Source organism: Morchella importuna (assembly GCF_003444635.1).
Source record: "Morchella importuna strain M04M26 chromosome Unknown Morimp01GS023, whole genome shotgun sequence".
NCBI lineage: Eukaryota > Fungi > Ascomycota > Pezizomycetes > Pezizales > Morchellaceae > Morchella > Morchella importuna.
Genome location: NW_025763420.1, coordinates 497,764 through 525,700, shown reverse-complemented (window position 1 = coordinate 525,700; position 27,937 = coordinate 497,764). Strand labels below are relative to the sequence as shown.

The window sequence follows — 27,937 nt, the reverse complement described above, 5'->3', positions numbered from 1 at the left end:
AAGTTGAGGTTCAGAATCCTGCACTTTGATCATTGACAGCCCGGTCTGGTAACTTTACTTGTGGGCGGCGAAACTAGGCTAGGACTAAGGCAAAGAAACAACAAACGAAAAAAAACGCGATAATACATCACAGTACAATCATGAAACATGGGGAATGAGTGGGGATATTTGGGTATTCTGTATCAATGGTTGCGATCCTCGCGGCGCTATTATTGAAATAGCTAGTCGTTGGCTGCTCATATGCGGGTTGGCCTGTAAAGAGGGTTTGTGGTCCTACCTTGCTGTCCTCTGCCTTGCTGACCTGTTTCTTTAGTTTAATTGGCTATGGCATATACTCTATCTTTCTTTCTTTTACTTACAATACACTGAACAATATTCTCATTCAACGGGGTATATAGGATAGATTAGGTCTAGTTTGTGAGTCCCGCATTCAAATATTGTTAATGTTCATTATTAACCCAAACTCCAGACTGCTACTAACTACATATATACCCCCCCCCCCCCAAGAGTCTTATCACAATTAACCCACCCTACCACTTACCAATGCCTCGCCTGCCCCCCCCCCCCCAAACATCAGCATCATCCCACTCACAAAACAAAAACATCACAGCTGGGGATCAATACTCACATATATAATATACTCATCAAACACGCCCAACACTCTCCTCACATCCCTCCTACTAATGCCCTCCCTCACCGCAATCTTCTCAATCGCATGCTGCCCATTCAAATACTTCAACAACCGATCCCACAACGCCCTCACATCCGGTGGCTGTCCCCTCGTCATCATCTCCAGCCACGCGCTCTCCACCGCCGACGCCTGGTGCGGCGCCAGCACTATACTCTCCTCAAACGCTGGATCCTCTGGGTGCGGCTCATACGCGAACGCCGCCGACGCCACGATATCCGCACGGCTAGGCTCCGGCGAGGGGGAGCGTGAGCGTGAGATTGAGCGCGACAACGAGAGGGAGCGTGACAGGAGCGCCGTCTGCTGCTGCTGCTGCTCGCGGAACACGCGCAGCTTGATATCGCGCGTGACGCGGATCCACGCAAAGTTGCGCAGCTGGGTGACGAGGCCGTGGCGCAACAGCCAGGCGAGAATGTCGCAGTATGCGCTCCTGTGGTCGCGGGAGGGGATGAAGGCGGCGAACTGCTTTGGCTTCTGGGAGAGGAGGGAGAGGATCTTTGGGAGCGTGGGGAGCGTGGGGAAGAGTTTGGCGTAGACGGGGATGAGGGTGTGAAGGTGCTTCATGTCGGCGTTGGGCGAGACGATGTAGATGTCTCTGTGGTGGATTGGCGGGATTGCGCGGGCCTTGCGCCAGTGGATGAGGTGGCGTGCCATGACTTGGATGTTGTGCAGTGGGATGCCGGAGCTGTTGCTGATCTGTAGGAAGCTCATGGATGGCTTGCAGGACTTGACGAAGTGCGCGAGCGAGTTACTGGAGTCGCTGGACTCGGCGGCGATGTCCTTGAGAATGCTGTCAACGTCGACGAGAAAGAGGAGCGTGAAGTGGCGGACGAGAAGATTGTCGCCCTCGTTGTCGTCGTCACCGAAGGAGTCGGCGGTGGTGAGCGGGAGCCCGGGAATCTGCGGGTCGGTGATGCATGGGAGAACGGAGGTCTCGGTGGTGATGGGGATCTGCAAAGACAGCCCTAGTGCGTTGTTGAGGAAGATATGCGCAATCTTGTTCTGCGAGATGTCGGTGAAGATGCGCGAGATGGCATATGCCAGGCCGCTCTGTTCGAGGATCTGGCGCCAGAGCTCGGAGAAGGGCATGCCTGCGGTGGAGGGGGTTAGTGGGAACTATCATTGACACCAGGAGCTGCTATCATTGACACCGGGGTTGGGGGAAATGATCGGTTGTGTGTGGGGGGGGGGGTTTTGATACGCACATTCCTGGACGGCCTTGTCACGCAGACGGTTGATCTTGACGGCCTCCCGCCAGACATATCCGTCTTTTGCCTGCTCGTATTTGAGCGCCCTCGCAAACCTCTTGACGACCTCGTTGAAGATCTGCTTCGTCCTGAAATGATACTCCATCTCAGGTGGATTGAGCACAAAGACGACATGGAACATGCTCATCCCTCCGCCATGAGTGCTGCTGCCCTCATCGTCTCCGTCCTTCTCCTCATCCGCCACATCGCCCCCATTCGCCCCCGCCGCTGTCGCCGCCGTCGCCTCTACTCCCTCCTCCTCCTCCGCCTCCTCCTCTTTCCCCACATCCTCCTCCTTCTCCTCCTCCTCCTCAACATCGCTCCCCCGATCAACGACCACCGCCTCCTCCATCCTCTCCTTCAACTCCTCCTCCTCTGTCCCCCTCCCCCTCCGTTTCTTCTTCTTTCGCCACGTCCCATCCGGCCTCACATGCAGCGGGAAGCCCAAAAACACCACATCATCCACTGTCAGCTCAAACTTCCGCTTACACATTCCCGCCTTCGGCGCCAACAACCCCGCCAAGAAATCCGCCTTAAACCCCAGCACTGTCTCCCATGGCGGCCCCCCATCATCTTTCGTCGTCTCCTCCTCCTCCGCAGGCTCCTCCGGCACCACCGCCTTGCGGCTCCGCCGGCGGCCGATGCGGCTTCCGGACTCGCTGCGCTCGACGGCAGTTAGGTCGTGGAGTGTGGTGAGAGATTGGCGGTCGTCGTCTTCGTCCCCCGAAGAGGCGACGTCGGAAGCGGCGGAGGAGGAGGCGCTGGATGCGGTGTAGGTGCTGTTCGGCGGCAGGGGCGTGTCGACGGTGGGTTTGGGTGGGTAGTGGAAGGTGAGCTTGTCGCCGGAGGAGTCGCGGGTGATGAGCAGGATCGCGATGAGGCAGGCGTTGGGCGTGGGCGTGCGCGGGGGGTTCATCGTGTGTAGGTTTTTGTTGGTTTGGCGGAGGTGAGGTTGTGCGGGTTGTTCCGTGTGGTTGCGGTTGCGATACACAGACACGGATGATCATCACGATATTTGGGAACCGGGGGCTTCAATTCGGATAATCTACAAGAATAGACCCTATATATTCTACACCACTGACTATGTACCTGCGCCGATACCTAACTCCTACTTCTCCCCCGCCGCCGCAGCAGTCTTCTTATCTGCCTCCCGATGCTGCTTCTTCAGCTCCTCGTTCTCACGCCGCAGCTCATCCAGGCGACTCCCCTCCCCGCCCACCGCCACCTTCGACGCAACCGGCACCGGCGCCTCCTCCTGGAAGCCGAGGTTCTTGAACTCGTCGACGGCCATCAATTGACTATCTCCCATATCAGCTACCGGGTAAACTGGAGAGAGGTGTAAAAAACTAACTGGTCCATGCGGCACTTGAGGTAGTCCTTGGCGATCAGACGGCAGGCCATGTCATTAGTGCCTTTGGCCTTCTTGAGGCACTCCAGGTAGGTGGTCATGACGCATTTGCATTCGCCTGGGAGCGCCGCTGCTGTTAGTGCTTAGGTCTAGGCAGGGAGAGGTAGGGTGGTGTACCTTCATGGTCGAGTGGGAAGCTGCCGCGCTCGGGACTGGAGGGGTGCGGTGGGTTAGTATTGGGTCGGCAACTGTAGAGGAAGAGACCTACGGCGTCGGCGAGAAAATGACTTTTGAAGGTGGTCGTCCGAAGCCGCTCATTGTGTCTATCGCACTGCAGTTGCAGGTGTTGTTGGTAGGTAGGTTTCAAAAATTAAAATCACACGAGTATCGAGCGAGTTCCGCGAATAATCAATCCTATGACATGGTACGCCCTAGTAGTATAGTCCCAAAACCCAAATATACACCAAACCCCACGCCTACAGCCCATGTCACAAATGTGTATACCATGGGCCTAATAGTTACTCGCACAGCAGTCATTGGCGGGGTATAGTGCATTTTGGTTGTCTGCGTGGTGGGGTGGGGTCCCTGCGGCGATCTCCCGTGGGCCCTGCATGGTTGGCAACACGGTATGGGAGTGGCGGGGCGGGTTTGTGTTGGTACAGGTAGGGTTGTAAATTAAGTACTGATATTGCAGTGAGATAGTTGGGTCTGTGAAGTCAGGGAGTGGATTGTGGATTGGATATCTGAGGTTGGGGAATATTCGTGGGGTACCTGTCGTGGAGTGGAATCCTAACGCGGAAGTGTAGTCCTGAGGAAGAGTGGAAATCAATATCAACAGAGGAAATCAACAGCTCTGGCTTGTACTAAAAAGCTTACAGTGTTCTGGGCCTTCCTAGTTATACCAGTTATTGGGAGCTCAAAAATGGAATGGTGGCCAGTGGGTCATGATGTACTTGGTAGATTGTCAATATGGCAGGGTCAGGTGCCGCAGGATTTGGGAAACTTTTCTGATCTATATTCTTTTATGAGATACAAGGTGAACATGGGGTTGGACGTGGCCCAGCGGTATAGAGCTCACACTCTGTACCGAACTCGTGAGCGTTCAACCCCCCTCCGGACTGGACGTAGAAAAGATGTAGCAACCGAGGCCTAGGCGGTGTTGTGAACTTTTTTGTTCTTTTTTTGTTTTGTATAACTTATTGATGTCGAGCGGGGGTTTTTCTTATTTTTATTTTTTACTAGAAGTTTTCCCGTTTGTTACCAACTGGAATCATTTCATGACGCACTATCTTAATTTATTCTATCAATTCAAACCAGGTTGGTGAATGGAATAAAGCCTTACGTTTCTCTTTTTTCCTGCTACTCTGGCCTGGAACCTTTTTGCCTTTGGAAGTACATGTACTTTCCTGGGCGGAGTAAACAGAACAATCATTTCATTGAAGGGCTGTTCCGCCATATTCCAGTCCTTAACGTTCTATGTAGGAAGCCTGGGTACAGGGCCAATCATCACCCGCCATTTGCGAAATTTCTTTTCGCCCTGACCTTTTATATATCAGGAGATAAGCCCCCCTTCCCCCCCTTTACAGCAATCACGGGCACTAGTATGGTCTTGACATCTCTCCCGGAGGAAAGAAGACGAAAAAGAAAGAAAGAATTTTTTTTAAATATGATCCGGACTAAGACTGGAACTCATACCTCTCCGAGTTCTAACATTTTTAAATGCTATTACCTAGAGCGTGCGCCATTACACTACCAGGACTTGTACTGCTTTGTACTTGAGCGGCACATAGCCAAATTAAACTGTGAACACATGCTTAATTCTTCAATTAAAGCATGTCCGACAATTGCAAGTACATGTACAGTCGGGGTACAGAAGTTTTGGTAAATTTTGGTTGCCGTTGCAAAACAAAATTTGTATGGGAACACCATACAAAATCAGAAACACTCAAATCATGACCTTAAAAATTAGATCACACACACCTAACGAATGGACTTAAAATTCTAGAATTCTCTGGGCCCTGTCTTGAGATAATTTCCAACTGTCCTTGAGACTTTTAAACATGGCTACTTTGGCTGTAAAAAGGGTATACTACCAAAACTTCTGTCCTAGTGCTATAATTATTTTATAAACTGCCCCATTGGGATGAGATATGATCAGAGCAGGCAATCCAAAGGCTAGACACGTCCCATTGACCAGCGGCGACCTGATACGCAGGGTTTACGAATGGGACAATATGTATAAAGTCCCGGAAGAATAAATCAACCAGTGATAATACAACTAGGGGTACCTCTGGGTGTTGCCCCCGGGGTCACTATTTTTCAGGCTCCAAATTAAAGGTATGTGGGTACATGTAGTCTAGAACTCAGGCTCTTCTAGCACCTGTGACCGATCTCCCACGGCCCGAGTACAGATAGCAGACCTCCCATCAGATTTGAGGACCACATCATCTATCCCTTTATTCTTTATTCACCATGAAATTGATATCTGCTGTATTCCATTCAATTTTGAGGGCGCCAGGTTCGGGGTTAGGTTTCAGTGAAACCTTTTCGATCTATATTCTTTTTATAAAACGGTAGATTGGTAAAGCTAACTATCAATTTTAGCTCCGCAATTGCAAGCTACAACAATTCTACCGAGCGTATTGAGCATTGAGCATTAACCATTGAGCTCAACTTAGCACTATGTAATCTTCGATAGCATAGCAGCATCTATCAATCCGAAGCTTAAGTTAAGGGTCTTATCTTATCTACCTGCACCCAGATCCCGTCCATCCAGCGGTAAAAGCCGTCCCAGACAATTCCAGAGCAGGATTGCTAGTGCATGTTTGCTCTCAGCCAGGGTCCTTCCCGCTGCCTGCCGCACCTTGTTCTCTCTGACAGCCATCCCACCCACCCAATTTCCAACTTTCCACACTACATTGACCATCTAGTTCATCCCAACCCTAACTCAAAGTCACACACAACCATCAACTATCACGAGATCATACCAGCATAGCATCTGGCATAACATTTCCTTGCCTTTTAACGGTTCAATCTCACCATGAAGCAAGATGCGCGGAACATGGACGACCGCCAGGAGAGGTATGAGCTATTTACGCTAATTGAGGGGGAAGAGAAGTATGTCATCACTCCCGGAAAGCAGGACAAAGTGTGAAGAGAGTGCTAACGGTGGGTGCGTATGGATAGGGTTACGATGGAGTGGGATTTGCGTAAGTTCTTTTTTTTTTTTTTGTTTGACGGCTTTTTGACGCTTTTCTTCTTCTTCTTGTTTTTTTTTTTTTTTTTTTGGCTATGGCTATGGATGTGCGGCTTGGGTGTGTGGTTTTGTGTTTTGTGTTGCGTTTTGTGCCCTGGATAACGGGAGTTCAATACTGCTCCTTCGCTGAAATGGGTTGCTCTTGGTTTGCTCTTTGTGATTGCGCTCCTAGGAGCTTTTGCTATATATCATGCTCAGCCCTACTTTCTATCCCTCCCTAATCCTAAATTCCTACCCTAAGTCTCAATTGTGTCTTCAATTGTATCATTCTACTCAATATCACTCTACCCAATACCCCCCCAATATCACCCTCATCGATATTATCCCACTAACATCTCCCCCCAGGCCTCCCCAACACCGCCATCTTCACCTTCGCCCGCGAAGACCACACCCTCGGCAACCTCCTCACCTCCGCCCTCCTCGACACGGACCACGTTGTCTTCGCCGCCTATAAAGTCCCGCACCCCCTCTTCCCCACCTTCACTCTCCGCATCTCCACAGATGCCACCATAGGCCCCAAGGAAGCGCTCACCACCGCCTGCAAGCGCGTCATCGAGGACCTCAGCTCCTTGTCCAAAAAGCTCACCCGCGAATGGGAGCTCACAAAGCTCGCCGCCGCCAAAGACGGCCGCCCCGACCTCACTGAAGAAAGAGAGCAGTGGACGGAGCGCGAAAGATTCATGCGGGAGCAGCGCGCTCAGCATGCGCAGTGGGACCGCGAGCAACAGAGGGAGCGGATGAGGGAGATGGAGGAGGAGCAGAGACGCATCCATGACCTTCAGAGAGAGCATGAGAAGGAGGTTGAGTTGCTGAGAGCGGCCAACCAGCAACGTGCGAGAGACAACAGGGGGGATGCGCTGTCTCCGCCGCCGGCAAGACACGACGCAGATCCGATCTGGGAACGCCGCGGCGGATCTCCAGAAAGAGTGAATGGTGCAGCAAGATCGGCGTCACCGCCGCCGGCACGGTGGAGTACGTCTCCCCCAGCTTCTTCTCCCCCCCTGGTCGATCAGCTGTCTCGCCGCCCCCTGCACAGTGGGGTCAAGATGCGCCGAACATTGCATCATGGAGTACTGCTGTCCCATCTTCTTCTGTTGGCCCTGCTCGTTCGGCCGCTTCTCCGTCTCCTGCGCCGTGGGGTGCGGAGCCGCCAAACATTGCACCATGGACCACTACTGTTCCGTCCTCTTCTACTGCCCCTGCTCAGTCAGCTCCTTCTCCGTCCCCTGTGCTATGGGGTGCCGAGTCACCAAACATTGCGTCGTGGAGCCGCCCTACTACTGCCAGCGCCGCAGAGGACCCCGCTTACCATTCCGCAGAAGAACAGGGTGAATACGATGCCCACCCCGTGGGATCTGCTGAAGGTGGTGCGGTCAAGGGACGGTGGGATAGGCCTCCGTCGCCGGAGTATCAGCAGTAGGGAACAAAACTAGGGATGAGGTTCTACTATGTTCTAGAGTGAGGATTAGCTAGCGGTAATTTTTTAGTAAAGCTAGGAATAATAGTTCGTCTTTTTTCTTTAGTTGGTGTGATAAGAATAAGTTTGGCTACATGTTTCCTATAGTTATCAAATCTAATAGAACCCACCTAAGTCTTCGACTTTGGCAGCTCTTCTGTACTGGTTCGAAAAGTCAAACATTCAACATTGGCGCTAACAAATCCTGCGAGTGATATCTCATGATCCATGAGCGCCTGCCGTTTGGCTTATTAGAGAATTCAATACTCATGAAACAGTAGCCTAAAGCAATCTATATATCTCAATAGAGACATAGAGATCACTGCCTTAGTCTCACGAACTACATTATGCTTGCAGATGATGCTAATCATGAACTATCACTCGTTCTCCCAGTGCGGAGCGCAAGAACCCAGCGCCAGGTACAATTAAAGAACGACCCACACTACCAGTAGTATTGAGCTAGCCAGACAACTATACCCAGCCGGCTATGCGTACTCCTGAAAAGAAAAAATGTATCTATACATAGATAAAAAAGCTTCTGGGTACATCTTTTAGGTTCGTATCTGGGGTGTTCAACGATGGTAGGTTCCGTTCGGGAGATATTGGGCGTTTACTTATATGTATGTGTGTTGTCATAGAAATCTCTATTATGTACTGGATTATGGTTTTTGCGGAACTCTCTGGCATCTGATTGGTTGAGAGCGAGAACTCTAACCCTGACTGACTCCTGCATGGTAACCGGTCCACCCCACCAAAACCTATGACATTGCTGAGCAACGGAAGCTCTATGGTTAACGATCTAATATTCATTTAAAAAGGTCTCTGTATAATTATATTTATCTAAAAAGGTCTGTGTATAATTGTAATATAATTAATGATATGGTATGATATGATATGATATGACTGGGAGTACTAGGTGGAGGAGGTGGAGGTGGTGGAAGGCGGTAGACGAGGTAGAGATGGCAGGTGGAGAGCTAGCGGCGGAGCTTGGGGGAGGTATCGAGTTGGAAGGGGCCGGGGGAGGGGGGGGAGGTGGAATTGGGGGGGGGGCGGGGCAGGGTGGAAGAAGTCCCCCCTCTTGAAGGCCTTCGTCTAATACCAATAATATATTTACAATACCCAGAACCCAACAACCCGCGGCCGCGAGGTGGTACACCCCTAGCTAGATGTACCAAATTAATCTAGCAATTAATGTGCGTAGTTGGCTGCATGCAATTAATGAATTAAACAAAAAAAAAAAAAAAATGTGCGTAGTTGGCGGATTTAGAACTGCGAGTGATAATCTATGAAGGAGTCTACAGATAGGCGGGGGTCAACGGCATGCGCGGCGATGTCATTTACAATAGCCAACCTACTTACTTTACAGCCAATAAGGTAGTTAAAAGTTCCTATTAATCAACATATCACTTAACCTTTTTTTTCTCTTGGGGACAGCCTCTGTTTTGCGGCTTAATTAAGAGTTCGAAGATTGTAACTTAGGAGACAAAGCGCTTTGGGTTGGTATGGCTTGAGAGAGAAAGAAGAATATCCCAGCAGCACAAATACTGTTTTCATGTAGAACGTGGATCAGGTGTGCATCGTTAGGGTTCATTAACTATCCTAAACCATCAGGCCGAATTGCAACGGGGCACTCAAACCCTTTACGATAATCGTGATACAAGTAACAAGTGGCGCATAGAATTGGAATCTGCTACAACCATCACGCATGTCAACGGCTAAAGATACCACCCTCTGGCGTTGATTTAATCATGAATGCCATAAAGGGGTTGAGTGCCTCCGATTTCGATTCGGCCTGACGGTTCAAGAGTTATTATTGTTACTGATTATCAATGAGGTACAGTTTGGGCGGGTGGGGCGTAATTGTGTGATGGTGTCAAAAGTATCATTTCCCACCACGCACTAGGCATTGCCAAGCCACCCTAGAAACTCAAGTTTGGCCAAATTGCAAAGGTACCAAAAAAAAAGAACTCTGTAAGTGTATGAGGAGTTGAGCCTTCGCATTGTTTTTTAACCACAATACTCCTGGTGGCTTTGGACTGCTCCGGTCTATCGGGAAGGGATGGGGCGCATTAGGTCACTACTATATCACTGGCTGTAATAGGTACAGTACTACCCCTTGTTTTTGTTCTTTTTTGCACATTATGAATTCATACCACCCTCGGCCTTCCGATTCGCTGAGTAGTAAACAGATATGAGCATTAAGCCTCCTGACCACAAAGAGGATGGTTTTTACTATTCCGACAAGGCATCTCTTACAGCCTACGTATACGGACCAAGTAGGTTCGGGGAGTTGCGAATATTAGAATTTCGCATATTGGGTGGTTTACTATAAGGGGGTGATTTTGATTCATCTTAGAGATTTTGTTGTTGCGTTTCGGGCCGGGCGTGTTTATAATTTGAGATAACTATAAGGCTGAGCATGAGTGATTATTCATGATTAAATAAATTGAGTTCACTTGTGGCCCGCCTTGTATCTTGGCATAAAATAAGGTGATATATCACAGCGAAGAATTGGGATTATTGAGAACACACAACATTGATTGACAACTTTCCCAATGTGCGCAATCCAAAGTCTGAAACTGATCGCACTTGCGATATGTGGGTAGGTATAATCATAGGGTTAGGGTTTACACATAGAGGACGATCCTTGTAGCTTTGAAACAAGACATGCCAGTCACATGACGCCAAATAAAACATGCCATGGGGACGTCCGTTTCAAGGATCGGACCTGTCTGAGGCTCATGCTCTCCTGGTAAACAGAAACATCTTCTTCCTCCGCCACCACCTGACTGGTTGACATCTACAAGGGTTGACATTCACCCCCCCTCGTGGAACTGTAGCACATGGTCGATTTGGTATCACATTACTAGAACAGGTTTTTTTGTGTATTTTGTAGATTTGTAAGCAAGGTGGCCTAATTATTTGGGCGTCTGAAGATAATTAATGTAAGCTCGGTGTGTACTCCCAGTTACTTTTTAGGTAGCTGTATTTTGTGTGGTATTACTCAACCCCGCTCTCAAATTGTATGATAGTAAAGACTTCTGGAGTGTTCGATATTACAGCCTTATGGGGCTTTCGCTTACTCCTGATCGAGTCGACTCACGACTGTACCTACATATGGTTTTGCATGTTATACAGGCCCTGTTTTTTTTCGATGTCTCGCTATGGTGATTCGAATAATAGGACGCCTAGCCTCGTGTCCCTAGACTACATGTACTATTATTACCCACACTAAACGGATATGGTTAGTAGCAAATTTCGTAATAACTAAAAGACGGCAACTAAGGAACCCTGAACTACTTCGAGACAACCATTTTCATTAACCCTGCTATTTCAGTCTCGAGACCTTATCTTGTTTTCTGTCCAGGAAGTAGTATGTGAGGCTTTACAATAAAAAAAATAAAAAATCTGGGGATTCTGTGTCACCTTTTTCCTTTTTTTTCCTTTTCCTTTTTTGATTTTCAGATCTTTGGGCCTGATCACCGACCAGCTTTCAGACCTCGGGATCACTATTCCGAGTATTCCCTTTGGACCAGAGGTTCCTTATAGGACGCCTCAGGAAAATAGAATCCGAGTACGTACACCTCCACCCCATGGTCACCATGAACTTCCGGCGTCCGAAACAACCCCCCTCCAAACCTCCCCACCCAAGCTATCACCGGCACAGGTATCCATACTTTTAGGCTCACTATCTCCTGCGTCATCGATATTGTAACATAGCCTTCTCCATCAAATCAGAACATGCAATATCGAGTCTTGGAAAAAAAAATCCCCAGAGTAGCTGCCTACATATTATTGACAAAGAGAAAGAGTGCTCACAAAAAAAGAAACCCCCACACACTCACACCCCCCGGTTCATCCCGAGGGTAGAGTAGGAGTACTCAGCCGCACGAGACCCCACTCTGGGCTCTCTCATGAATCATGTTCTATGACGCAGCACCACGAGTGATATTCGGTGCCGTGATTTTCGATTCTGAGGCTCCCCAGCCACGTGAACCAGTCATGCCTCGCTCAGTGGCTGGGTTTGGCTCAGGGGGGTACCGCATTCAAGCTACTGTTACTCTGATCGCTGGTGGAACCTGAAGGAACGGGTTTGTGCGAAAAAGAACATTGGCTTGATGCACATAGTTTACCTGCCATATGCATGCCATGCTGCCGCGCCGTAAGCCTGAGTGCAAGAGGAAAAGAGTAAAAGAGAGTTGATCCAATCGTAGCCTGCATGCAATATGGCAGTTAACCTAGCTACTTAGCGATTGTTACGACTGGTACGGTGTCTGTTATGTGCCTTGCCGTTTGGTGAACACCGGTAACTATGATTTCCGCGTAGATCCTCTCATGTATATACGTATCTCTCTTTTCTTCCCTCCCTAGCTCCCCAGGCAGATTCCCGTACGCGTCTGCTTGCTTGGGGAGCGAAAAGAAAAGAAAAAAAATCACTACCGGTACCTCAGCCTACTAATTTACGGAACATGAGGAATGCTATGCAACTTGCCAGCTAAGACATACTTCCGGTGCTCCTTTTCCTTTTTTTTTTTTTTTTTTTTTGTAGAGCAGATACCTGAAAGAATAGCCGGGTGGTTTTCGATTTATTAAGTGTGCTTTCTGAGTGCACTATGGGATCGATCACTAGCTGATCAAAGAATTTGCATGTTTTTTTCTCTTCCCCGATCGAATAGGAGACACACCGCAAGACTAGGCTGCCGCATTTCTCTAAAGTTTAAGATATTGAAGATAGCCGCCTTGAATCTTAATCCCACCAATGCCTCTTGTGCAGAACGGTTGACTTTTGCTGTACTACAACCATTCATGATTCATGATATACTTTCACCGTGACACCGTCCTGATAATCGGCTCCGGGTAGAGCAAGGGGGAATTGGAGCAAAGAGCAAGTTCTGACACGGCAGAATGAAGAACTGTCCATCTCCATTCTCTTCCTCCTCAAACTTGAGTGCGTAGATGTACGTATAGCTACTTCCTATCGGACGATAATTCAACAACCTATAGGTAGACATAACCATGCATGCATGCAAGTTTAAGGAATAAAATGTGTTCGCACGAATTCTATACCTATAGCTATCTCTGAGGAAGCATATATCGGGAAGAAAGTAAAAAAAAAAAAAAAAAAAAAAAGAATTAAAAATAAGGAGTTTGTGATCAGTAAGAATCACGGACCGTCACTCGACATTTTAAACCCCCTCTTCCCATGCGGTGCGGGTACCAGCATCAAACCCTCTGTTGTCAAACGCAGGCCAAGCATTTGGCCAGTAATAGAGCGAAGAAATTTCTTCACCCCTCAATTCTACATGAAGAGTCGGTGTATGTACTTATGCCCGTCGCTCCACAAACCTGGGCTGTATGGCTGATATCGGCTTAACCTCCCCCAATACTCCACTCCACCGCATCCCACCCCGCCCGCTCACAGTGTCAATATATATCAGCCCATTACCTGGCCAGACATCTCTGGCCCCTGCCCCTTCTGGTACCACGATACATTGCATTACCCAAAACCGACTGCATACCTAATTAGCTAATGGAAGGGTTATGGGCCGCATGTAGCAACAATCGTCATCTTGCTCAGTTTATTAAGGATGTACGAACACGTACTTGGTGCAAATGAAGGTAGATCTAGATCTAGATGGTTGTGAGCATAATACAAATATATATATATGTCCACGTATATGATTCTGTGCTCCCGGAAAGGTGGGGTGGGATAGATGTAAGGTTTCAGAGGCAGGCAAGTTAAGGTTAATGTGATTGACATACGAGCGGGCTATCTGTCGCCCATAACCTCAGCCAGCCGGCCAGCTGGAATGGATGGCTGGGCTAATTTTATGCACCGTACCGGTACCTACATACTACATGTCCGTATACGTCGCATATACCTGTATGTACCTCATTATTGATTGCTACTTGTTAAGTATATGTACTTTAGAAGCCGAGTTGTTTTATATTACAAGCCTTGTTTATTTATGTATAACTAGCTTAACTGTGTTTATGTATTGCTACTTGGGAATTCTGATTCGGTCCGGTTACAGGTGGTAGACATTGTATCTATATATTATCCTATCTATGAGGGCCCGGTTTCCCTTTTTCACACACCGTGCGAGATAGCAGCTATAGATGGATCGATATCTGTGCAAGAGAGGTTACATTCGTATTCAAATAACTACCAAATCGTCATAGAAGAATAAATTTCAAAATAAAGCCCCGATTACTAAGCACTCTGAAATAGGGAGATCCCAATCATAGAAATCCACCCACTCCAAGGGCTTTAGCACTTAATTAAGGGAAAGAAGAAGATATGAAAATGGGAAATATGGGGGAGGTAACAGAAACAAAGTAACGACTTGAAACGCCGCCAAGTAGAGTTAGTAAAGAAACCAAGAAATCATAAAAGCAGCAATATGAAACCCCTCAATACACCAGCAAATGCGAACATGAATAGAAGAGAAGAAATATCTTGATGCATAAACAGAACGGAATAGATAACAAACAGGATTTAGCACGAACAATTGTAAGTCCACAATAGAGAGAAATTAAAAGAAAAAGAAATCAAGACCATAATCCTACCCTATTTATACACGAGAAGAGCTAAACAAACGTGGAGAGAGTAGGAAAACAGGAATAAAAACAGAATATAAAATAGGGCCATGCATGTCCTTCAATCATGCCAAACATAAACGCCAAACATCCTTCGTTCTTCATAATACACATCAAGAAACGTTCAAACAATTTCATAAACCCAAGCAGTTCCCCTGCGTCCAATCTGCATCAAATCAACCATGGTTTGATCGCATAAACTCTGAAGCTATCACTGCCGTCGGATAACTTGAGCCACGACTAGCATCGTCTCGAAAATGTGTAACGAGCAGGGAGGCGGATCATCCGCAACTTTATGAGATGTCCATAGTGTATTCATCCTCCTCCTTGAATGGCATGTCATCGCCGTTTTGGTTCCAGAATTGTGGCTGCTGTTGCTGTTGGGGTGTAGCTCGAGCTGAGCCGCCATTCTGGCCAGACTTCCCTGCGGAACCAGACGGGCTCACACGCGGAGACATGACATTATTGCCGCTACCTAGTGGATTTCCAGCATAATCGGTGTACCCTGGCACCCTTAGACTCGTTCCGGGTGTCCTCGAATAACTAAAGCTCTGTACACCATTCTTCTCGATCGCGGTGTATAGCTCAGATGACATCCTCTTGTCATCTTCGCTTGGCTCGAATGGGAAAGTACCGCCAAGGCTGGTAATAAGCTCTCTGAGCTTCTTCTCTTGTTCCAATTTCTCATGAAGAGACCACATCAAATCTCTTGTCCAGCCAACTGCCCCATTCAAAATATCTCCCTTATTCGGACCCTTGTCCTTCTCCTCGCCGGCGATGCCAGCAGCCGTCACACCACTAGCTCGGCGACCAACACCCCCGGCAAGCATTGATGTCGCACGAGGTGGACTACCGCTAGGTCCTCCCATGGTTGGTGACAAGGAGCCGTTATTTACTAGATGCTTGCGTACTTTTTCGTCCTCGAGACGATGTTGGGGTACAAGGTGAGACAACTCTTGAATGCGCTCATTGATATTATCTCTTCGCCGACGCTCAACCATATTGTGACTTTCCCGCCTCCGGCGCCTTTTGGCCTCCTGTGTATTTTGAAGGGTGTGTCCACCGGGACCTGGCTCGACTTTAGCAGGTAGCGAAGCGTGCTTTCCTGATTTGAAAACATCGGCAATTTGTGAGTGAACCGTGGAATGTCCTGGCGATGAGAGAGGGGAGTCGAGGTAGGAACCCGAATTTCCATCCCAGTGGTTCGATAGCGATTTGTGATGGCGATGAGCATTCATGTGAGTTGGCGGAATGGGCTGTGACGGAACACTTGATGACTCCAGCGACAAGGCACCAATTCCGGGAGTCTTGGGTGTATGAGGTGATCTCGAATGTGGACTTTTGCGCGAGCTAGTTCTTTCCAATACAGCCGGTCGAGCTTTCCTCTTACCAGTAGCCATATACTGATCGAAATTCGTACCTTGAGTCGAATCAGATCCAATAACAGGTGATGCGTTGTATGAAGATGGGGTCTCAGCCGTCGCTCCATTATAAGAATTGTTCATTTGACGAAAGTGCAGTGACTGAAAGCCACGAATGAATGGTGATTGTGGCGCATTATCAGGAGTGTGAGAGAACATCTCGATATTGGTAGGCCCAACTGATGCACCGTTCTCACCTCCGCCTCCATTTGTGTTCCGATCCATTCCCGGGAACAGATTATGGAGTGAACCATGGGTGCTGTTATCATAGTCGTTCTGATTGGCATCGAACTGGCCGTTGTTTATATGACTATCATCCAATGGTCCCCCCAATGTAGCCACAAGGTCCTCATCGGGCATATGGCTACCCATGTACCCCATGTTGTTGGAAGTTGAAAAGTTGGGGTAGAATCCACCGTTCTGTTGGATTGGCATTGATGGAGACATGGTAAGCTCCGATGGATCGATGCTCCCATCGCCACCAGCAGAATAACTCTGGTCTCCAAATCCGCCTTGCTGGTAGGAATGGCTTGACATGCTATATGCGTCGTGGTATGGTGTCTGGTGAAGAAACCTTGACTCGTCTTGAGGCTCATTCTTGATGAAAGGAGCTGGCGAGTTGGGAACATTCCCACTACTGGAATTGCTGTTGTAGGCGTGCATACCGTTGTTATGGTGAGGTATATCGACTCTTAGGTCTGCGGAGCTCTTTTTAAATGTATTGGAGCTAAATGTAGGAACTAGGAAGGGACGCCGTTAGCTTCTTTTTTTTTATTACTTGGTTGACTCACTAAGTATAGGTAGGCAACCGATTCAAAAAAAAAAAAAAAAAAAAAAATGATAACCGTGCAACTGCAAGTAATTGTGTAAAGTAAAAGCTTAACTCACTAGTCATCGGCATAATAAAAAGATTTTGTGGTGTCCAATACTGGATACCGGAAAACTGGAAACTTCAACTCTGGGTGTTGCTCACACCTTCTCACCTTTAACTGCCAGAAACCGCGCAACCTTGCTGTGCGCACTTGACCTTAGTTGCTTCGAGCTGCGTGTATGCGTGTTGAAGTGATGGGTACCGATCTCAGAACGTCGGTACAACAGAGAAATTGAGCACAAGAAGGGTAGTATGAGCCAAGAAACGGTGACAGCTTGGTATGGAGGAACGTTTCGTTTCGTTTCGTTTCGTGTGTTGGCAATAAAAAAAAAGGGTAGCGGAATTGGCTCTGGTTTTAATGACTGAAGAGGTGACTACCGACAAGACTCTTTGGCAAAAATAAATTATAGCTTAGAGAATATCGAGACGGCCGGATTCTACAGAGCGATGGAGATGAGAAATAGCTTTTCTACAAAGGCCGAATGGAAGCCGTGGGTAGTGGGTTATGTAGTTGTAAGGGGGTGGGGGGTGAGTGGAAGTATGTAGAGTAGATGTAGTAGTATGTAGTAGTATGTAGTTAGGGTAGGGTAGGAGGTGGAGGTGAGTAGATGTGGGGCTGGACGCTGGTTGGCTATGTAGCTAAGTACGTTGGGTAGATCGTTGGTTGGTTGGTTGGAGGGGCAAAGGTAGACAAGCAGGGGAGGTAATGGATGCCAGGTAAGGAGGACAGTTCAGGGTTGCCAGAAAGCGAATTGATTGATTGACTGACTGTAAGATTGATTGACTAACGGGAAAGAAAATAAAATTCCCGGCAACGAACCAGTTAGTTAGCGGTATTGATGTGATCGCTTGGAATTGGTCGGTCGTTCTAGAAATGGAGTGCGCTGAGAGTGTTTGCACAGAAAGACCTGCAGGATTACGACTAGGGCGTGTGATGAACACAGATAGATAGAAGTAAAGCGGAGAGACGGGGTTTGCAGCTAGGCGGCTACTAACCAAAGTATTGCGAATCTGTAATGGGGTAATTGTAGTAGATGTGACACAAAATGGCAAGCCTCTTGCGCGCGCAGCAGCAGAAGCAGCAGAGGCACAGGGGATGGTGGAAGAGGGGGGGATGAGTGATGGAGGGGGTGGTAGGATGGGGGGTGTGGTAGTGCTGCTGGGTGAGCCTGGGGAGCAGGCTGAAGTCTCAAGTCTGACTGGCCCGGAGAAATATGCAGGTCGCTGCTACTCGATCTCCCTTCTGAGGAGCTGTTTCCTTTGATGATGTTGCTACCGTTGTTACCGGCGCCGCTATTGTGCAGTTGGTTTCGCGGAACTCTTTGGACTCTGGAAGCTGACTCTACGTTACTTAGTGGCTATGTGTGGCTTTATGTATGAGATAAAGCAATGGTAGTGTGTCTGTTGTTGACCTGTGGCGAACTAATTGTTTCGCACGTATTATATAGACTTGGCTGACTGATTGATATTTGGGTATTTGAGTGGGATGCAGTAATGAAACGGCAGGTACTGATTTCTGTGGGGGGAAGGCGTGCAGCACTGAGGCGAGAAACTCGGAAGTATGTGGAAGAGGGGATTCGAAAGAACGGGGAATCGGACGGGGGAGAGGGGGGGTAGAAGTAGTAGGAGATCTCAGTAGTAGTACGGGGGGAACGATCAACAGAGGGGCGGATGGACGAAGGATGGATGGGGACTGGGATTTGGTTGGGAGAGTGCAAGCGACAGAAGGGAAGGGGAATGAATGAAAGGGAGGGTGGAAGAGCAAGAGCGGAGGGGGGAAGCCACCGACCGGAGGAGGAGTCGATGACTGCTAGTTTAAATTTCCACACTCACTCACTCAGTCTATGGCTGGCTGGCCTTTTCGGTACGGTCAGGGCAACCTCACGATGATTTCCACCCCCAACTTTTGCTCCGCTCCACAGGTGGAGAGGTTCTACCCCAACTCAACCCCTGCAAGAAAAAAACCCTACCTACCAGACAACGCCGCTTGCTACGATAACTGACCTGCATGTTTCTACCTTTCTCGTCCTGGAAAACTGGCCTAAAAAGAGGTGAAAGTTTCAAGCAAAACTTTGGACAGCATTTTTAAAAACCAAGACAAGCAAAAAAGTGACTGATAATATATTAATTATTATTATTATTGGAAAGCGCCATAAGACACCTCTTTCAGGCAATGAGTGGGCGGCCGTCGGAACCTTGGCGGTACCGAACAGTATGAGGCTTGCGCCCATGTGGGCTAGCGCCACCCTCGTCCTCCCTCCACATCAACTCAACACGAACACTTCTCCCCGTATACACCAGAGATCTTGGGTCCACCTAACGCTCAAAAACACTGAACAGCAAAGAAAGAATAGCAGAGATCTAGACAGCACACATACGAGAACGAGAAGAACCAGTACTATATTGTACATAGTAGTACTACTGTAGTGCCCAGGTGACCACATCTATCTCCTGTTCCCGAGAGAGAGAACTCCATATATTCCTCTTGAACATACATACTATTGATCTATCTCACCTTTTTTGGGAAAAAGGGAGGTGCGGATGCAGAGCACCTGAACCACCACCACCTCTTCCATCTCCACCTCCACCTCCATCACAGCCATCCCGAGCTCCACCCTCCGTTCAGTTCAGTAATCCTGTTTATATTCTCCGACAGCAAGCTCAGCAGCACACAGCTTCCCCCCGGTTCAAGTAGTCATCCACGTTCCATTTTGGCTTGACTTTTCTTGTACCTTTCGTCATGGCTGCAGACTCGTTCAGATCACAAATGAACTCGCTAGGATGGTCCAGGAGAGATGAACCGGTCAATACTTCCGCGTCATCTCCTTTCTTAAACAAACTACAATCCTGGAATCCGTTTGGGAACGGAGGTTATGTCCGGCTCCCAACGAGCTCCGACCCTCCCCCACAGCTTCCTGCTCAAACTCGCCAGGAAGAGGACGCAGGATGGTTAGCATGTGAGTCTTGTCTCCATTAGTCTTGCTTTCAGTGTTCCTACAGCTCCTGGGGCCAAGGTTGAAGGATTTGGTAGATATAATGTAAATAGCGGTGAGAATGGTGAGAATGGTGAAAGTGATGATAGCGGTTGTGGGTTGTGGTGTTGAGATATACACATAAACGATCGCTGCCGCTGTCGTGCACGTTTAACCACGGCCATGCATGAAATTCACCGCCGCAAAAGAAAAATACTTTGCTGATCAGAGTCCTCATTTCTTCATACAGTAAGCCGATGGGATCGCCTCTTGGTGTTTGCATGCTGTAACCTGGGGGCTGCAGTTTGCTTCGTCCTCTGCTTTTCCCTCTTCCCTATACTGTCTCTACGACCCCGGAAATTCGCTGTTCTGTAAGTCCTGTAGATCCCTCATGCAAGCCACATGTTCCTCGCCAAAATAATTTCCGCTACTGACGGGAATTTCTCATGTCAGCTGGACCGTGGGATCGATACTATTCCTTACATCTTGGGCAGTTCTTCAGGGTCCGCTCACATATGCCATGCACCTTCTATCTACCCCGCGGTTGCCGTTCACAGCTGCGTATTTTGGATCTATCGGCCTGACTCTTTTCTTTGCTCTGGGGGTATATCAACTATTACTTCTTTGCTTTCTTCCCGCTTTCATTCTGAAATTCTATCCTCCCCTTACTTCTCTGAATATCAAAAAATTGTCACTGGGTCCATTTGACCCCGTGAACGTATCCTGAGAGGTAGCAATCACTTACGTGTGAGTCAGGTACAATCTGTGATTCTCACTCTCTTCTCCTGCATTGCCCAACTTATCGCACTAGTGTGGTATCTCGTATCGTATTTCCCAATGGGCTCAACAGGTATGGCGCCCACTCCAATTCTTTCGATAGAAGTTCCTAATAGCTCCCCGCACTATAATACAGGCCTCAGATTCGCGAGTCAACTCGGGATTAGACGAGCTGCATCCTGGATGCAGGGCTAGATTTAGTAGGGTCCAATAGATAGAGGGGACCTATCATCTGGATCCTGCATGTGGTTCTTGGACTAGAACAGAACATAGCTTGTTCACATGCTTACTTGGGTTGTCAACTTGGGCACCGCCTTCACCAAGTAATAGCTGAGCCACAGACTGCAGGGGGTTGGGTACGTAACTATTTTACTTTTCTTGTAGCAATGGGGCATCATATCTTTTTCTTGTTTTTATTTGTAAAAGGCTATCATCTTTTTTTTTATTATTATTTGGCATTTTATTACTGGGCAAAACGAATGAATGAATGAAGAGATTCCGTAACAGCGGGGGTAAAGGAGGAGGGGGTAAAAAAAAAAAAAAAGGCTTTACGCATGTCTACTTCGCAGTAGCAGTAGCACACAAGAGGGGTGTCGTAGTGGTAAAGTTGTAGTATGTAGGTACCTACTGGCCCGAACAATAAGGGAAGGGGCTAGAACTACAGGATCTAACGATCGCATTCGTGCATAATGAATGCTGTGTATTATCTTTTTGCACTCGGTTAATGCGCCCGAGTTGATATGCAAACCTACATCATCATGCCTCCAAACCTTCTTTCCCTGTCATATCTCACCTTTTTTTTTGTTCGCTGCCACAAAAGAAAACCCCAGATGATCTGCGCTAGCTAGTAGTCGGAGCGAGTTATGTAGGTACGCTAACAGTGTAGGATGACCCCCCCATTCCAAAGTTCGGACGAACGAAAAGGGAAAATTAGCTCCGGTAGGAGAAAGCAAATAATAACTGCTCATAAGGATCCTGGGTGAGTATCCTGCGGATCCTATTGGAACCTTTTTTAACGCGATAGGTACCAGAGGCTAGGAGACGAGGTAGAGAGAGTAAGCCACGGTTCCCTTGAAACTGCGAAAGAGACAAAGGATCCATACATCGGATGAATCATAGGCTAATCTGACAGGTCGCTCGCCCGCCACATTTGGAACATATGGTACATTCCTCCCAAGTTACCAGTTATTGCGGGGAGCCGTCCTCAGGTTCAGGTGCACAAACGTTAGTTCTATGGGAAGCAGCTCGAGATCATTTACGTCATTTGAATTTCTTTTTTTCCCTCTCCGGATAACACGACTTTAAGAAAAAGGAGAAATATATTTTTTGCTTAGCACATGTTAACGGTCTATCCAATACGAGCTCTCGAAGGAAGGGGAGAACTCATGATCTGGTCACATACCTAGGCCTAAACAGTACGTACATCATCTCCCACATAATCCTAATCCAACCATTTCGTATTTTATTTTTTCTAGCCCTAAGAATCTGATAGAGATAGAGAGAAGAAAGCCTCGGCTGCCTAGTGGCCTGGTCTGGTACCTTGTTCCTGAAACTGGCGTTCCGAGCCCTCCGGGTTATGGGTCATCTCCAGCGTGGCTTATTGATCCCATCCTCTTTTCTTTTTTATTATTATTTTGTTATCCGCTCTATCTATTCTTATCGATAATAAATAAGGGAACATTCTCCATAGCCTGACTGGACTGAGGACAAGTGACTTGGTCTCACAAGTAAATGAAACATACGTCATTTATCTAGAATAATCATACCCCGTGTGAGGTGAGGTGAGTGTGAGGTGAGGTGAGAGTGTAGTAGGGCTGTGTGCGTGTGTGTGTAGCCTTGTTTCTGATAATTTCATTTTCACGAGTGAGATTTGATGATTCGTTAGTCTGGGGTTGGAAAAAACAAATAAAACATCCTTAAAGTTGACTTACATTAGTATCAGGTACGCATGCACGCACGTTTGAAACACTTTTGATCATGAGATTGAAGTGCGCGCAGGTTTTACGTTCCTGAAAACTTCAAGAACCTGGAGATGTTAATAATTCGAAACTGGCCCTCTTCTGTTCCTCCCTGTCTCGTGGCTAATGATGAAATTATACCGAAGCCTCTAGATGACAAAGAAAAAGTGGGTGTCTAGTGAAGCTAAGAACGCGCAACGTCTCATGCCCCCGTCCCTCTCTATACGCATTGTCGTCGTCCGCCGGCTGTCGATTTCCGCAAAAGACCCCCCGAACCGCCAATCCCCTGTATATTCATGTATACGCGGAGGAGGGCGCCTACTCGGCAGATTTAAAGTAAATGTGGGATCTGTCAACGGGATCTGTCGAACCTGCTTCTTTGCCTGCAGCACATCCACATCCACATCCACATCCATGTTGGTGGGAGGTATGGAATTTGGCAACGCGGAACGGTTACTCGGCCTGCTGCCTGCTTGCACCGTTTGGAAACTACCCGTTTCGTTATTGATTTACGTATAGTACTTTAATTTACAAACTTGATTCATACACCCACCGGTATACTTGTACTTTATGTATGTACATAGGAATATGCATATGGAGTAACCTGTATATGTGTTTATTTGGTGATCCTAGAGTACACAACTATCAACCTCCGAGTCTCTCTAGTGTAGAGTCAAGTACCTACAGGAATACATACGTATCGGTGGGATTTTAAATAGGGCAACCTTCTCGGAACATGACATAGAATCCCTTGCAGTTCTGATTTTTCTTCTGGAGGTTCTAATCGCAACTAGCCGGTCCGGTAGAGTATATGAAACCACCCGATAAGATAATGAAGTTCTCCACCCGATTGTTATTGTTCCGATCCCGGATCTGGACCCCCGCTAGGAATCACCATATATGTAATGGGTCATTTGCGGGGAAAGATAGTTCATATCATGGGGCGTTGAATATGGAGGCTCGAGCTCCTGTGGGGTTTTTCTTTTAGTTTAATCCCGGGCCGGGTGAGTTTCCGATTTGTTTAATATTGATTCATGTTTTATTGATCACTTGTTTTTATGACCTTTCTGCTGATTGTATTGGGAGCAAATATTGCATTCCAACCAGCAACGTTATTTGACTTAACGTTGATTGGCTGTAGGTTGATTGGATGACTCCATGATTGGTTAAGATTATAGAGAGAGAAATAAGAGGATGTCATTAATTGATGCTGAGGAAAGGTAAACTTGTAGAACATTATCCGCCACAATGCTTTTTCAAGTGTGGGTTACTTCAGTTAGGTTTCGCAAATACTGGCTGCAGTACTCAACAAGGTTGCATGCAAGCAAGATGTACTCGTATTTCTCTGACGTTTGTGGACGCGACTGATATTGCATGCCATACAAAAATACGCCAAGCTCATGATTTTGGGTGTATGCAATAATGGCCCAGTTCAAAAACGTCAGAGAAATACTAGTAGAGACTTGGTTGTGGCTCCTGGACAACCAGTCAATCATAAATGAAAAACAAAAGAACCCTTTTGCGGTCCGATATGAAGAATGAGTACATGTAAGTCCAGGGAAATGGTTCAAAAGAGAGGGGGTGTAGTTAGAATCGAGAGGGCTGCAAAGATCGAGTCTCTGGTACGTCGTACAGGTTTCCCCGCTTCCGATGATCTTACAGAAGGCGTGTGAAGGTGGGGCAAAGTGATTAAATCGATCACTGCTGTTGTTACTGCTGTGGGGGTGTCCAAGGGCGCTAGAGAGATGGCTTTGTACCCCCATGCTGGGTGGACTCAGTGAAAAATGCGGTTGGCATTCCATTTCTATTTCTGCAGGGAGCCTGTCGTGTATTCTTTTAACACTTGAGGTGTAAAAAGAGGGATGTGCTCTACAGACTCTACAGTAGAGTAGATTCCACGAATTATCTGGGTTTGCGTTCTTGTGGCACAGAGAAGAAGTAAGAATTCATTGGACTGCGAATAGTTTCCCCAAATGGTAAGAGTTGCACATCTTTCTTGTATGTAGGTCCACTTCGAGCTAGTCAGTTATGGTAAGAGAAACATGATTTCAGATTTCAATGCCAAGAACCACTTGGGTGTTCCGAAATGCTGTTTTGATCTAACCATATTTGGATTGATATTGTAGACGTCAATTGCTTGCCTAGCATCCCGGCTTTTTGCTGAGGTTCCTTTGTCTGGTAGCTATGATGCATGTATACAATTGAACTTTCTTTTGGACGCTTCCTTACTTCGGCGGTAGGCGATTGCTGTTCAAGAAACCCAATTAGAGAGTTTTAGCTACGCCAGTTGAACAGGACAGAAATTCTAGCTGTTTTAGGCAAAGACCTGCAAGGATTTAGCCAATAAGAGGTGCAGGACTTTCTAAGTGCTCGACTTTCTGTTCAACTCGTGTAGATAAAACTCTCCATTAAAAGATTCGATGTTTGGTCTCCGTGTTAGCTGTCCCAGTGCTCGTGAGGAGTTCCAGCGAACCGTGTAATATGATAGACAGCTAGCAACCACTGAGTTCCGTATAAGTACGTATCTAAAAGTACTCTGCGGGGTGCAGGCTGTATACGACTGTATATGTAGGATTTTAGGTAGGCCCGCACTGTACTTTAGGTACTAATCTAAGTACCTAAGGAATGCGTTAGGGCGCAAGTTTCACTAGTGGAAATAGGGACGCCCCATTCATTCTGCATATTGATTGTTGTGTAAACTGAGGTTTTTCGCTGCTGGTGTTAGTTCTAAGACATGTACCTACAGAAGCTCTCTGAGCCAAGAAATCTGTCCATCATAGTACATACCCGCCATGCAGCCCATGATCATATCTAATATATCCAGTCGACACCTCCATTGAGGGGAAACAAAACAGAGGAACATTCCTCGTACCTGCAATGTCTCGTTAACCGAGACCGCATTCCACAAGAGGGGGTAACTTACTTCCTCTGCGTCGTTGGTTTGCGTTATGATTCGTCAAAGCCATGACTGGCATAAAGCCCCAATCCAATCCAAGTAGAAACCTTCTTGAAATATTGAGAGCTGACTTATCAAGCAAAGAGAGAAAAAGCCTGTCTGAAGGTAGTCTAGAGTAAGCTATTGGGTGGATTACATTTGTGGGCTTTCTATTGGAGGATTATGTGAGGCTATTGGCATTGAAGCGTTAAATGCTTATGTATACGTATACTCTAGATCACGGAAGCGAGGCGACGCATTTCAGTATCCACATCACAGTTTCTTACTCAAGTACACGAAAGCCTAAGGGAAACATAGACATGGCAGTATATGTAGTCACTAGAGTACATGTACATAAATGTACATGTAGTAATTAAGACCGAGAACAGACGTCCCAAGTAACTGTAACTCGAATAAAATAATGTAGGTAATTCAACTTGTAAACCATCAATTGACATTAGAGGTATGCGGGACCGGCGTGTTTGTAAAAATAAACTTTGTAGCCCGGGCTGGCTGTCCCAGCACTTCCTATCTGGACTGAGACACATTCTTGCTGATTGTGAGGGCCATCATGTGAAAGCTGAATTGGAAATGCTTGGCAATTGCCTGACACGAGCTACAGGGTAAAATAAATTTCTGGGAATAGAATGTCTAGATCATAGACCCGAAAGCGGTTTAGTACGGTCATATACAAAAGCACCGCCCAATCCTAGATCCTTTGCAAGTACACGTACCTACGTTAGATGTATACATACAAGCTTGCTCAGGGAATTGGATGTTCTTATTAGTGCATATATATAGGTAGGAGAAGAATAGGTTGAATGAAGGTATCAACAGCGGAAGGGTTAGGTCGTTGGAGGGATCCGGGACAGATGCTTGACGGTAGGATGTGGCTGGACAAGACATGAGGGACAGACAGAGACAAGACAGGCGTGGGTATGCATGGAAAACTACTAGGCCTTTACGGGTGGCGGGGTAAATAAAAATTCTCAGAAGGGAACTAGGTTTCTCGATGCGATGCAGACGATGCGGACGCGTTTGGTGGGTTTAGAGTAACGGGAGAGATGAGGATAAACCGAGGGAGTGTCGGACAAACATAAACCGCAGGAGTCATATTATTATTGAACATCAGATTCCTTCCTTCCTCCCTTTTCTCTAGAGTTTCATGATTCACTCTACATACCCTGTGGATCGGAGAATCACCCCCCTTAACAAAGTACACAACTACATGTACAATACCACATGTGTATAGACGACGCTACGCAAATTGCGTAGGCATACATGTACATAATTCATTGCCAGTATGAACTACGAATTCATGGTGATGTTTGTAGTAGGTTTCCCTCTCACTTCTGTGCGGATATGAAGCCAATTATATGTATGTATACATTGCATTCATTTGAAGGAAAAATGTGGAACAAGAACAAAAAACTCATCAGAGTTTGTCCCCGCGTAACCCCTCCTTTGCCAATGTAGTGTGGGAGCCTCAAATTTCAATTACTGGCCTCTAAATTTCCACTCCGCTTTGCCCTCACTTCTTTTTTCTTTTTGCCTGTTCATCCATCTCATCGCCATCGACTCCCAAGGGTTGTCGTTTCCACACTCGCCCTTCTTTTGACTGAGTCTTTCCCCGCCCTGACATCCTCCACTCCCCAAGTTCGCCCCACCAGCGGTGACGAACGTAAGAAGGAAGCAGTATCATAATAGCCAAAGTACACCCACTTGCCTACTGATAGTGTCGTCTTTGCCCGTACGCAAACAACCAGCTCTATCATTCACCCCCCACCCCCCTCAAAATCTGCTACCCGCATCACCCGTTTCCCTCCTCTGTCTCTTTTTTTTTTTTTTGGGTGTGATCTACTTGAGGTTTGCGACCCTCATTTACCGCTTTGCCCTGCCTAGCGATCCTTCCACCTCCCACTACTACCAAAGCAGTCACGATCACTGAACGCCTCATAGATCTCTGCACCGTAAGTCTAAGAAAAGAACAAACAGAATTTTCAATTCGTTTCAAACACCAAAAGACTTTTTTCATAAGTCTGACCTTAAAGTGTGATTAGGAACGGTAAACCCCCATTTCCGTCCCAATTGTGTTTTTCTTTCACCTGTGGCTTGTGCCTGACAAACTTTCGGCGGTGTCGTGTGTAATTCCTCCGTCTTCCGGTTACTTTTTTTCCGCGTGGTTTTAAAGTGTCGTCGCTGACCATCGTCATCACCGTTTCTCTTTATCAGTCAAACAGATTCTAGGAAAGTACTACGACGTTTACAACGGTCTTTTGAGTCCCTCGACTCAGAAATCTTTGTGTACGATACATCGTATTCCTTCTCAAGGAATCTAGCAGTTCCTTTTTTCCTACCGCTTGAGCGGATCTCAGAGAGATTGTACCCGGTTACCTCTCGGCTCCTCG

At 47.2% G+C, this 27,937-nt stretch overlaps 6 protein-coding genes across 6 annotated transcripts; 3 read left to right on the top strand and 3 right to left on the bottom strand.

Moving 5' to 3' along the window:
• Positions 1-537: 537 nt before the first annotated feature.
• Positions 538-2,851, bottom strand: LAJ45_07348 (uncharacterized protein; the record flags this gene model as incomplete). Its single annotated transcript, XM_046116906.1, has 4 exons — positions 538-552; positions 629-1,779; positions 1,894-2,024; positions 2,076-2,851. 4 exons carry the CDS (start codon positions 2,849-2,851, stop codon positions 538-540), a joined length of 2,073 nt encoding a protein of 690 aa, XP_045969941.1.
• A 192-nt stretch (positions 2,852-3,043) lies between these two features.
• LAJ45_07347 (uncharacterized protein) lies at positions 3,044-3,601 on the bottom strand (the record flags this gene model as incomplete). Its single annotated transcript, XM_046116905.1, has 4 exons — positions 3,044-3,233; positions 3,287-3,401; positions 3,461-3,495; positions 3,552-3,601. The coding sequence occupies 4 exons, from the start codon at positions 3,599-3,601 to the stop codon at positions 3,044-3,046; spliced, it is 390 nt and encodes a 129-aa protein (XP_045969940.1).
• A 2,722-nt stretch (positions 3,602-6,323) lies between these two features.
• On the top strand, positions 6,324-7,959 carry LAJ45_07346 (uncharacterized protein; the record flags this gene model as incomplete). Its single annotated transcript, XM_046116904.1, has 4 exons — positions 6,324-6,400; positions 6,470-6,492; positions 6,885-7,511; positions 7,586-7,959. 4 exons carry the CDS (start codon positions 6,324-6,326, stop codon positions 7,957-7,959), a joined length of 1,101 nt encoding a protein of 366 aa, XP_045969939.1.
• A 6,929-nt stretch (positions 7,960-14,888) lies between these two features.
• Positions 14,889-16,917, bottom strand: LAJ45_07345 (uncharacterized protein; the record flags this gene model as incomplete). Its single annotated transcript, XM_046116903.1, has 2 exons — positions 14,889-16,756; positions 16,905-16,917. The coding sequence occupies 2 exons, from the start codon at positions 16,915-16,917 to the stop codon at positions 14,889-14,891; spliced, it is 1,881 nt and encodes a 626-aa protein (XP_045969938.1).
• A 2,710-nt stretch (positions 16,918-19,627) lies between these two features.
• LAJ45_07344 (uncharacterized protein) lies at positions 19,628-22,675 on the top strand (the record flags this gene model as incomplete). Its single annotated transcript, XM_046116902.1, has 14 exons — positions 19,628-19,844; positions 20,110-20,230; positions 20,313-20,463; positions 20,616-20,709; positions 20,773-20,787; positions 20,985-20,992; positions 21,523-21,542; positions 21,608-21,615; positions 21,668-21,691; positions 21,769-21,798; positions 21,971-22,051; positions 22,142-22,171; positions 22,573-22,578; positions 22,635-22,675. The coding sequence occupies 14 exons, from the start codon at positions 19,628-19,630 to the stop codon at positions 22,673-22,675; spliced, it is 846 nt and encodes a 281-aa protein (XP_045969937.1).
• A 4,264-nt stretch (positions 22,676-26,939) lies between these two features.
• LAJ45_07343 (uncharacterized protein) lies at positions 26,940-27,868 on the top strand (the record flags this gene model as incomplete). Its single annotated transcript, XM_046116901.1, has 5 exons — positions 26,940-26,969; positions 27,237-27,395; positions 27,489-27,499; positions 27,590-27,594; positions 27,762-27,868. 5 exons carry the CDS (start codon positions 26,940-26,942, stop codon positions 27,866-27,868), a joined length of 312 nt encoding a protein of 103 aa, XP_045969936.1.
• Positions 27,869-27,937: the final 69 nt, after the last annotated feature.